Genomic DNA, 11,472 nt, shown 5'->3' on the forward strand with positions numbered 1-11,472 from the left:
GGGCAAGGAAAAGACGGCCTGACCACCTGTCTCTCTCTCTCTCTCTCTCTCATTTTATTTCTTTTACTCCCCTTCTTACTCACAGGCAGACTTTGGGAGGGGGGGTGTTCACTGGTCGTGTTTAGCGACAGACATGTTTTTGTTTTCAGAGAAAAAGTGCAGTATCAGCAGGATTTCATTGCTCATTGTCATCCACCAGCATCCTTGGCTCCGGGCTGGTTTCACTGCATATGAGCTGGCACCGAGCTTTAAATTATTTTATGTGCAAACAAAAAAGTAAGCAACAGAGTGTAAGACTGTCAGAAAGGATGAGTGCACAGATAATGTGCTGATAAGTTAGGAAATGAGACTGTGGGATGTGACACAAGGAAGAGTAGTTGTTGCAACTAAACAGGATCCAAATCAACAATAATCAATCTCTCGTCCCCTCATCAGTACCTGACAGAGAGAAACTGAAAGCAGATCAGACAGGTTGCAGCTCGTGTACAGATTATTAGGTTCCATGCATGTCAAATAATCACTTGCTGCAATAAACTGAAGTGGTGCATGCAACTTAGCTGCAGGAGAGCGTGTCTGTTACTTTTGAGGGGAGAAATAAAACATTATATCAAGCTACCCTGTTGCTTGTTAAGATACCAGGTGCCACATGTGTATGGACTATAGTCATAGAGAAAGATCTCAATTATTTTATCACATAATTAAAACAGGAGGAAGCACAGAGTACGACTCTAGAGGACTGTTTTCTTGCTCTTAGTCAGGACACCAAAAGATGATGTCATTAAAGCAAATGCCTTGAGGGAACTGTGGGAAATGTGGGGGGATTCAATGTGTGTTGGGCATATTTTACTTAATTTCACGCTCAAACCGCTTTTTGCTGTGTTCATGCAACAGCCAATGACAATGCTGAAGGAGCAGTAGATACAAATTATGATCAGCTGGTAATATTAACAACAGAGGAAAAAGAAAAAGCACCATGATTGAGTTTTTTCAAGGTTTGTGGATAAAGCTGTCAGTATCGGTAGGTTTATATTAACATTCAATTAAATGAGTATTTAGCTTCTTCAACTTATTGTTTTAATTCACTCTTGCTGCTCTTATAAAGTCGTTTTCAGCCACTGCAGGTTGCTGTTTTCAGCAGAAAGACCCACTGGACACTACCTGCCAACACCAAACAGCAGACAGACACACTTAGACTCTGTAGCTGGACTCTGTAGCTGGTGAACCTGATGGAGCGTTTAGAGGCTACAGAGTCATTTCACTCAGGAGTTGATGGACCAAAATAGCAGCTAAAAGCTGAGTCAATTTTGGACTCACATTTGTTTAGTGGACACCAACCACAACCAACCGTTTGCAAAACAAGATCAGCATATCAACTGTATAAGATGATTACATGAAAGTGGCTTGTTGTGCTGCCCACCACCTGTGGCTGAAAAATCAGTTAGCACAGGTTTAATTTATCAAACACATATTTAGTCCCATTCTTTGATGTAATAATGTAACAGAATCATCAGAACATCTTAATGAAGGAGGCCTAGGATGAGGCTGATAGGTGTGTACGTTGTGGAAAATTCACTGAACAGCTGAGAGCACCGAGTACAAACCAGAGCTGCTGGTCTCCAGTGCCATATTCAAAGGTCCGAGCACACCCACATTTTGAAGGACTCCGGCTCATTAGACGTCTAGTCAGATGGAAGCTGGGTGGATCTATCCTGGAAATTAAGTGACATCAACAAGCTATTACAGTAGGATCTGCACTGATAAGAATGACAACAGTGTACATCGTCATTCTGGGGGTAGATGCCAGTCAAGTGTGGTTTGTATGTGCCCACACGATCCTGAGAAGAGTTCGACCCAGGCAAACTAACTGAAAACACTTGTGCATTGGACTTCAGATGCATAGAGGCTTTAAAGCTTTAATCTCAAACATCATCTAAGCCTCAATGTTGTCATGATTTGGAAGAAACCCAGTTCTGACAAGGTGACTTTGAACCCACATGGTTATAGTTATCAACCATTTCTCAAATGTCCTCATGGAAAACACTGAAAGCCAACAAGCTCTAGAAGCTGAGACTGTGCCCAGTGCATTCAAGTAGCAAATAGAAAATCTTGCCACAAGGATAAATATAATTAAATATTATAACATTATTTTCCCAAGCATGCTGAGTCACCTGAAGTCATTTTAACAGCATCAAGGAGGGCAACAAAAACACAACTAAGCCTAGTTCAAGATACTGGAAAAACTGTTAAACGTTTCCTATAGTTCCTCTTTACATGGTTGACATCACTCAATATATTCCTGTAGCAACTTTAAAGGTTCCTCATATCTGTTCTCATCCTAAATATAAGACCAATCTAATTCAAACTGTTTGTACATTGTTGCTCAATCAGAAAGCAATAGTGTCAGTACGAAGGCACTTTGAGGAAGTCACACACAGGATCTCACAATTAGAGCCCATATCACTGCAGACAGGTTGAAGAAGAGCCGTTATAAAATGAGGAATTCGGTGTTGCCAAACCAATTAAATTGCATTTTACACATATCACAAGATGTTCTGTTAATCTTGTGTCTTACAGATCAAGTGTAACCTTTCAAATGAGGGCTGTAAGCATGGGTATGAATATTTTATGAGCCACTGAACAATGGTCTTTTGAACAGAGATGAAAGATAATCACACAGATGCTCTTGAGCTGCTGTAACATTAATGCACCAATAACATTTAACTCTCATTTATCTGTGAAATACAAAAACAGACAATATAAACACATACACAGGACTGTAACCAGTGGTATTTGCCAGTTTGGCCTGTTCATGTTTTTAAAAAAGTGATTTTGATGCTGCTCTCCCAAGTTTTCTGGACTTGATACAATTCCCCAAACAGTTCTTCATCTGATTTTTCTGTCTTCTCTGCAAAATTCCTCCCAAAATGCCTTGTGTTGTCTGGCTCGCTAAAGCAGGCTGCTCCATGCAAAGGCCAGACCAAGACAAGCAAGGAAAGCCAAGGCACATGAAGAACCTATTAGGGGGCCTAGCAGCCAGCAGCAACCCTGGGAGGCCTGCCAACTCAGTGTGTGAACAATGGGAACCCAGCTCAACAAAAACATCCTGCAGAAGTGAGAGACTGGGGGGGGGGGGTACTGAGGGAGGTAGGGAGGGAGATAGAGAGAGGGAGGGAGGGAGGAAAGGACAAGCAAGCAGCAAGCCAGATAGCCCGTTCGGCCTGCCACGGTCTCAAAACACAAAGGGGCTGGTGTTTAGAGGAGCTAACTTTCCTGGTTTTGAGTTTGTATCTCACAGAGAAATACATCAGCTCGGTGCGCTTGATGTGGTCAGCGCAGAGCGTTTGAGCTGAGGTCATCGATGGTTCAGCTGCAGAGTGCAAGTTTAACAGCTGCTCTAACAATAGCATGAACTTTTACTTGTCAGTGAAAACCAGATGTACGCTGCTGCTACTCCTTATTTTCACTTGGCATTCAAATTCAAGATCAGACTGAAATGAAAACTCTCAAACCACAGCCGTTGGGCTATTCCCATCACATTCGCAATCCCCTCTTTACTCAGACATTTGCAGTTAACTGCAGGTCGACACCCAGTATATGTTGCAACATGACCAGGTCTGACATGTAGAAAGATGCATTGTCGTGTCGCTTTTTCCCACGATCCTCCCACAGCCGTCGTGCAATATCAGTTGCGACTCAACTTTTGGTGAAATCAAAGGTCTTGTTGCAAATAAACAGGTTCTGAGGCTCGTGAGACTCATTGTGCCTGTTTTATCAGCCACAAGTGCAGCGAGGAAGAGATGAACCAAATGATAGGAAACCTTCATTTACAGGCTTAACTTAAAAGTCACATTAAGTTTTGTCAGACAGTACAGAATGCGCACACACACACGCACACACACACACACACACACAGTATTTCTTCACCTTTTTGCACCCCCCCCCCCCCAACCTCCAACCGTTTTGACTCATGACTGGTCCAATTGAAGTGTGAGTGGTTAACAGTTTAACCAACCATTTTCAGGGCCATTTCATGCAGCATTACAGCAAGCCAGGAGGCTTCAAAGTACATATTTCACAAGAAAACACACAAAAATAGACATTTAAAAAAAAAAAAAATCACAAGCAGCAACAGGTTTAGTTCCCTTCCAGTAAAGTGGCTGCTAATGTGGAGCCCCGAGCAGCTGATTGAATGAACTGTTGTGAGATGAATGAAACGAGGAGCGTTTGAGAAAAAGAGCACACATAATGAGAGCAAGACATACGCGGGCGTAGGCAAAAGCAAAGAGTGAGAGGCAGAAGCAGGTTGTTAGCAGAGCGCCGAATTGTGGTGCAAAGCTTCAGCCTTAATCGTTCGAAAGAGGGCACAAGAGAAGAGTGTGTGTTGGAAAGTTTTTGAGTGTGTGGGGGTAACATAAAACCGGCTCTCCCACAACACACACAGGGGAGGGGACCCTTCTTTAAACTGAGCCTACCCACAATGCACTGGGCTCTTTTATCCCAGCAGTGAAAGGATGAGGCCAGATGAATGACAAAAGGAGAGAATGGGGATCTGGGTTGGGCCCGGCTTGGAAGACAGGGAGGGAAAAGAGAGAGAGAGAGAGAGAGAGAGAGAGAGAGAGAGAGAGAGGGAGAGGAGGAGGGTGTTTCCCAAACCAACCTTTTCTATGAAAAATGCAGGAGGGAGGAGGAGGGGAGCCTGAGCCGCAGAAAACGTAGCTTTTGCTTGGGAGATGAGGAAGAAACGTATGCATACACGGTGAATTTGAGTTTAATGATTTCTTTACTGGCTTGTACACAAACGTACAAAAATAATACAGCACTCATCTCCACATGACATCACGTCATCATCACAGTGTTACAAACGTTCAAAAATAAAAGAATACAAACAAAACAAAACAAAAAATAAAATCCAAAATGAAACATGATGGAACATCTGCATCACTCATGAAAAATCAGCTGTTTCCCCTTGCTTGAAATGAAGCAAGACCAGAAACACAACTTGGTCCAAAGAAGTCAGCACTTTTTTTATTTTTATTAAAAAATCATCTCATTCATGTACACCAATCCGGCAGCTGGCTCCTCACGTCATAAATGTTATGACCCTGGTAAGCCAAACAACCACACAACCGTGCAATTTTTAATCATGTTACAATGATCTTACCATCAAATGTATTATTCCCCTTTCAAAAAAAACAGGAAGACAGCACTTCAGAAAAGAAAGTGCCCCAAGATATCATCATCATCATCATCAGAGTTGATATATATATCCATATGTATATATACATACACCCAATCACAGAGATACACGCATCTTTGTCAAAAAAAAACATCATGTTTTTTTCACAAAGTAACACACACATTAGGACATTATCACCTGGAGCATATATTTATACAATAGTATTTTGATGTGTTTGTTTTTTTTCTATTCAGAAAAAAATTTAAATGTTGACACATAAAAGCCAACTTTTCAACAACAGTCATCAGTGCAATATTCAAACAAAAAAAACAAAAGAAAAGAAAAAAAAACATCAAGTTTAAGACAAGCGATGCATATTTCATTTGTTGTCTGATACCAATCTATACCTTGATGTATGGATCTATCGCTTCAGTTACTTGTGGTTGTTCCAGGTTTAAAATGGGAAGTTCTCAGTCTGGATGACTGTTTAACACAGCAGCTTGGAGCCTCACAAGAAGCACACAAACACAAACACTCACACTTTAATTACAAAAAAAAACACACACTCAGCAGCTTCTCATGAGGCGAACCAGTGCTGCTGTGAAGCTTCTATACAACTGTTGGCCATTTGAGCAGTAGGCTTTTTAAAAAAATAATATCAACATTAACAAAAAAAAAAAAAAAAGAAACATACAAGCAGCATTGATACAAATGTTAGGGTGCCATGACTTTCAAAATGCAGCAGGCAAGCTTGTGGAACCAAATGCTCTCTCTCTTTTTTTTTTTTTTTTTTCCTTTTCTGTGACATCCTGCAACAGTCATGTGTTTTATTTTCTAAGTCTTCATCGTCCAACAGTATTAGGGTCCTGCTCAGTAGTAGTAACTATTCCAAAGCCTTGGCTCCTGCAGTTACCCCTACAAACACTGGGGGCGCACAAGGCTCCGCATTTTTTGTGCAATAAAACTCCCTGCATTTATAAGTCATGCGATACAATTCCATTTTTATATGACTGAAAAAAAAAACGACCAAACAGGCTGATGAAGAGAGAAAGAGAGAGACAGAGAGAGACAGAAAGAGAGAGAGGGAGAGAGAGAGAGATGAGCCTTATAGGGAAAACATGCAACAACGGCAGTGACAGAGACAGAGAGAGAGAACCACAGACTCCCTTGCAGAAAAAGGCAAAATCATGCTTTGCTTGTCAGAATTGGTTTGGTTGTAGTGTAAAATAAACTGTCCCGACTGAGGATGCAGGGATGGGTTCATTGCATCTTCTGTATTGAAGTCCATCTGTCAGGCTACATAGCAAAAAAAAAAAAAAGCATACTGGCATGCGGATGATCACAGACAAATTGTGAATCTCTTCAGACTCCAAACAACGTGGCAGAGTGGAGAGAGAGCTGAACAACTTGAGAATACTTTATAGTCGAGGTAGCTGGCAAAAGGCAACCAAACAAAGTCCTTTTAATGGGAGGGGGAGAAAGTCCTCTTGAGGGTCAACAGGCTATAACAGGGGTTGGGGAGGTATGGGTGGGGTGGGGAAGAGTGGCAGGTCTACCTCCACACACGGGACAGTTTATACTACGAGTCTGAAGCAGCTTGAGTCACCCTAGATATTCTCACACTCATAGATTTTTTTTTTGTTTAAGAAGAACCACAACATATTCAAAAATGCATCTTCTCAATGTACCTTCATAAATAAAAAAAAAAAAAACCCAGCCTGCTTTCACAGTGATGACTAGGATGTTAATAAAATACTGAAAGGAGATTATAAAGTGAATTCCAAATGCGACTCTTTTTTTTTTTTTTTTTTTTGATACAAAGCGAAAGCAGCGGTTTTTAGTAACACAATGACCATTGGCAAAGTGGTCGCACTGGCCTGAAAAAGTTGGACGCCAGCATGGCAAGATGTGCTCGCAGCAGGCACAGCGCAATCAGCTACTGTCTCTTTTCTCTTGAGAAAAAAAAATAAAAAAATACACACACACACACACACACACACACACACACACACACACACACACACACACACACACAAAGAAACAAAGTAAAGCTATTGTGTACAGTACTTCACAACAATGATGAAGTCAGTTGTTGTTACATAATGATTACACATCTGAAAAGCGTGTTGGATAGCCATAATGCCGCTCTTTGAGTAAAAAAAAAAAAAAAAAAAAAATGAATCAATGAATTTATTAAAGAAAATAGACCACCGGTAGCCAACAGAGGGCAACCCTTCTTCTCTTGTTCATGTGTCTTCCCTTTCAGATATTCCAGCATGCAGCCATATAGCATCAAGTGCCGTGTTTCATATAAAATAACTTAAAAAGGGTTTTACGAGTGAACAATGAGGAGCAACAGGTCAAATCTGCGCCTGCCCCCCCCCCCCCCCTCAGCCCCCCTCAAAGAAACTATTCAACTGTACTGAGGATGGGAGGTCATGGATAAGAGGAGAGAAAAAAAAAAACAAAAACTGGGCCATCTGCACTCTGGAGTCCAAACACACACACACATGTGATACACAGAGACTGGCTTCTTTTATAGTGGACGACACGATCGAGTATACACATTCAAGAGGAAAGCTTTAGTACCAACAAACTCACCGAAATGGCGTTTCTTTTGTTAAAGAGTCGTGTTGAAGCGCTGTGTATGAACCATGTGGTGGCTTCACTCAGGAGTGCAGGAGGGTGGGGGGTGGGGGGGGGGGCGTTTGGTTTACAGTGAGGGAAGATTATTGTGCAGGCCTATTTTGTATTTCCTTTTTTTTATATAATTTGGCACAACTATGTAGACAATGGCAGTTTATTTTGCTTTTTTTTTTTAAAGAGCCTGGCTTTCCCGTGTGTTGCAGTTTTATTTTCCACTTGTTGCTGTTGTTTTGTTATTTGTTATTTTTCTTATTTTACCTGACAGCAGAGACAGATCACCGGGCGCCAGAGGAGTACTTGGCCTTGGTGATGAGGTATAGCACAATGTCTTGGTGGCCCCCGAAGGCGGCGATGTGTAAAGCGCTCCACCCTTCCCTGTTGGCCAGCCGGATATCTGCGCCAAACTTCACCAGCAGTTTTACCAGCTCCAGGTTCCCGTCAATAACGGACTGGTGGAGGGCCGTCTGTCCTTCTGGCCCGAAGGAGTTGACGTTGAACTCGCAGTTTGTCATGTTCTGCAGCAACGAGTGAAGCTCCTTGGTGTTGCCCTTCTTCACCGCCTCCTGGAAAACCCTCTGCGGCGCGGAGCAAGTCGACACATCCGCCTGGCTCATGGTTGCAGCTCGCTGGATGGTGGGGAACCAGTAATCCCGCCTGGGCTCTAAAGCTGATAATAATGTCTTCTCCCTGTTGAGCGTCTCTGGTCTGGTAACAATGCCACAGTTACACTGGATTATAACCAGCTATTAAGGCACTTTAAAGTACTAAAAGGGGGGGGGGAAAGATCACTGTATATATCCCAAAAAGGACAAGAGAGAAAATAACACACTCGGTGTGCAAAAAAGTTAATATTTGAGAGATCCTAAAATCCCTAAAACATTGAAGGGTGCTCTCATGCGATCCAGGGGCCCCTAGATGTAGTTTCCCCTCCGTAGCAGCAGCAGGTAGCCTATCGCAGGGGATGGAGAAGACAGACGCCTCCGACTTCACTTTGGGGAAATTGGAAGTCAGACCACTATCTCCACAGAGCAGCCTCCTCGTTGCTGGGTCCCCGCAGGTTTTCCTTAAACGGTCCGACTTGGTTCCTGGCTACACGTCCAGGCTATATGTCGCTGCTCAGGTGGCCAGGGTGTCTGGGAAATATTAAAAAAAAAAGACAAGAAAAGTCCGCATGAATCCCGATTCCACACCTACAAACTGTGAGAGAGACCCTACATTCCGCCACATCCAGGAATGACCGAGGACTTCTCCGTGCGCACACGTTTACGCACGCATACACTGCTTGATTTTTGCCATTAAACATATGTTGGAATGTAATCCGTTTCAGATGTGGGACTTACCTCTGACAGATGGACGGGTCCGTAGCGACGACAACGATAGAAATCCACCGTGTGGCCCGGTCTGTGTCCTCCGTGCGGTCCGTGTGAGTCTCTGCCCTGCGCTGCGCTCCGGGGGAATATTTTACGCGTCCTTTATATGCATGACAATACCTTCCCAAAGAATCAACTGTGGAGGAATGGGCGGAAACCCGGGGAGGTTATAGGCTGCCGGCTCGGTTAGTGGGAGGGGACCAGTGCTCTGTGAATCTGCAGGGAGGGGGCGTGGTCTTCTGAGGGGGGGCAAATGTTGCCGCAGAAATATTAAACAAGCCGCCCGCAGCAATATTATGGTGAGCTCCATAGGCCTATATCCGATCTCCTGAAGCCGACCCCAGGAAGTGGACTCACAGCCAGAGGCATGGTGCTGTCAGAGCTGGAAACTGCTGAGAAAACGGGCACTTTGTAAAGGATCATCCACTGGATTATCATCGACAGGAACTCGAAACAAAAAGTCAGTCAAGTCCCACTGACAGGGATGTATATGGCCGGTATAGCATCAGCGAGGATTTTTACTGATGCAGAGCAAATGTGCTGCTAAAAACTAAACCAAATGAAAACACATCTATGATCTATGACATATTTTACGCATTATTAAAATATGACGACACACTTTTATTTTGACTCACACAACAGGTGAAGGATCAGGGAAAACAGTAACATTTCTCTTCTTACAAGAACAAAAAAAATATCCCACTATTTTTAAGTAAAAAAAAAAAAAAGAAGAAGGTCCTGGAGAAGTTGCGGTTTACAGTTACATTACAGTGCAGTATGTGCTGCTGCTGGAGCTTTATGAAACCCAACTTTCTCTGCAGTGTGACCCTGACACGAATGACTGACTGACTGACAGTGAACATCTAAGACCTCAGTTCATTTGTGCACAAATGTGAAATGAAATAAAAATGTATGGATCTCTCCTGGAGTTAGATCCAAATGGCACTGGTGCATATAAAGTTGAAACAGTTTCCTTCCCTGAAGGGTAAATGCTCAAGGAAGACACAGCCTCATGTAGTTTTAACAGTGACTGGTGTGAACGCGTCTTTTCATATTTTATAACGTCAGAGCCAAAAAGTCTCTGCTGGACCAAAAGGGGGGCCGGCGGTCTCTGAGTCAGTCGTACCGCTCCATTTAAAAACACCTCCGAGGAGGAGATTATAGGTGGCTGTTTAAATCATAAACTGCGGATATATTCCACTTGTTTTTAAGTAACGAGACGGTGGGACTTCAAATAACAAAAGCCCTGCGCTACTTCCTTTTTGCAAGTGAAAAGAGGTGACGCTGTGCGCAGATTGACACGCCGCTCAGCTGCCCCCGCCACCGTGGGAACTGGGCGCCTGTGTGTGTGTGTGTGTGTGCATGAGAGAGAGAGAAAGGTGGTGATAAATACAGAGATAGATAGGAGCACAGCTCGACAGAAAGAATGCATGTGAAAGTGGCAGAGATGGACAGATGGATGGAAAGAGAGCTCAATGTGTGGAAACCACACAGGTACACCTCAGCCTCCCTCGGCTCCGTTTGGCTGCTGCAGTCTCCCTGCAGTCATCTGTGTAACACTTTATAAAGCGCTCTCCGCTCTGATGGTTTGGCGGGTTTCACACTGTCCTCTTTTTCCCACACTCTGAACTGTACATTTGGCGCACGTCTGTGGCTGCATCTGCCTGCATGAGTGTGCGTTTGTGCGCCGGGCCTGCGCGTCAGTGTGGGAGAGACAGAGACAGAGATCCCACACATGAAGGTCACAACCTACTTTACTTCATCTAAAAAAAAATAAAAATAATAAAACCCACCGAAAATATGACTGAAATCGTGACTACAGCGATGGTATTAGATAGAGCCAGTTTCATTTATTCTTGCACGGACACGGTGGGAGTGCGTTATCTGGGGCGCCTGAAAGTAAACATTTTACCACGTTTCTAAGACAATGCACAAGTTTGTTTGTTGAGCTACAGGTAACCACAGCTAAAGTAGTTTTGCTTCCCACAAAGAGGAACCATGGGCTGAACAACTATAAACAAACTTTAAAGAGGATCTAATAGTATAGACTACTATGTCCTAATCTTCCATTATCCTTGGTTATTATTTGTTATATTATTATAATTATTATATGTCGGTGCACCTCATCACTCACTAATGAATTCGACCTGTCTTTTTTTTTTAAAGATCTAATCGATCATGTGAATCAAACCGGAACGTTTGGGTTCATTATTTTCTATAGAGAGTGTTCAGAGTGTAAAAATATTTCATGGTTTAGGGCTATACAGCCTAAATAAACCT

The 11,472-nt window shown here is 43.0% G+C and overlaps 1 protein-coding gene across 1 annotated transcript; it reads right to left on the reverse strand.

Annotated features, from left to right (window-relative positions):
• Positions 1 to 7,330: 7,330 nt before the first annotated feature.
• Positions 7,331 to 9,333, reverse strand: nrarpa (NOTCH regulated ankyrin repeat protein a). Its single transcript, XM_071466432.1, has 2 exons — positions 9,163 to 9,333; positions 7,331 to 8,955 (listed from the first exon to the last, which is right to left on the reverse strand). Exon 2 carries the CDS (start codon positions 8,434 to 8,436, stop codon positions 8,098 to 8,100), a length of 339 nt encoding a protein of 112 aa, XP_071322533.1. The 5' UTR covers positions 8,437 to 8,955; positions 9,163 to 9,333; the 3' UTR covers positions 7,331 to 8,097.
• Positions 9,334 to 11,472: the final 2,139 nt, after the last annotated feature.

This window comes from Trachinotus anak, unplaced genomic scaffold (assembly GCF_046630095.1).
Source record: "Trachinotus anak isolate AG129_WGS33_773 ecotype Australia unplaced genomic scaffold, CSIRO_AGI_Tana_v1 ptg000028l, whole genome shotgun sequence".
NCBI lineage: Eukaryota > Metazoa > Chordata > Actinopteri > Carangiformes > Carangidae > Trachinotus > Trachinotus anak.

Excerpts from the sequence above, each read along its gene's own strand:
- nrarpa (XM_071466432.1), bottom strand. The coding sequence starts at position 8,436 with ATGAGCCAGGCGGATGTGTCGACTTGCTCCGCGCCGCAGAGGGTTTTC.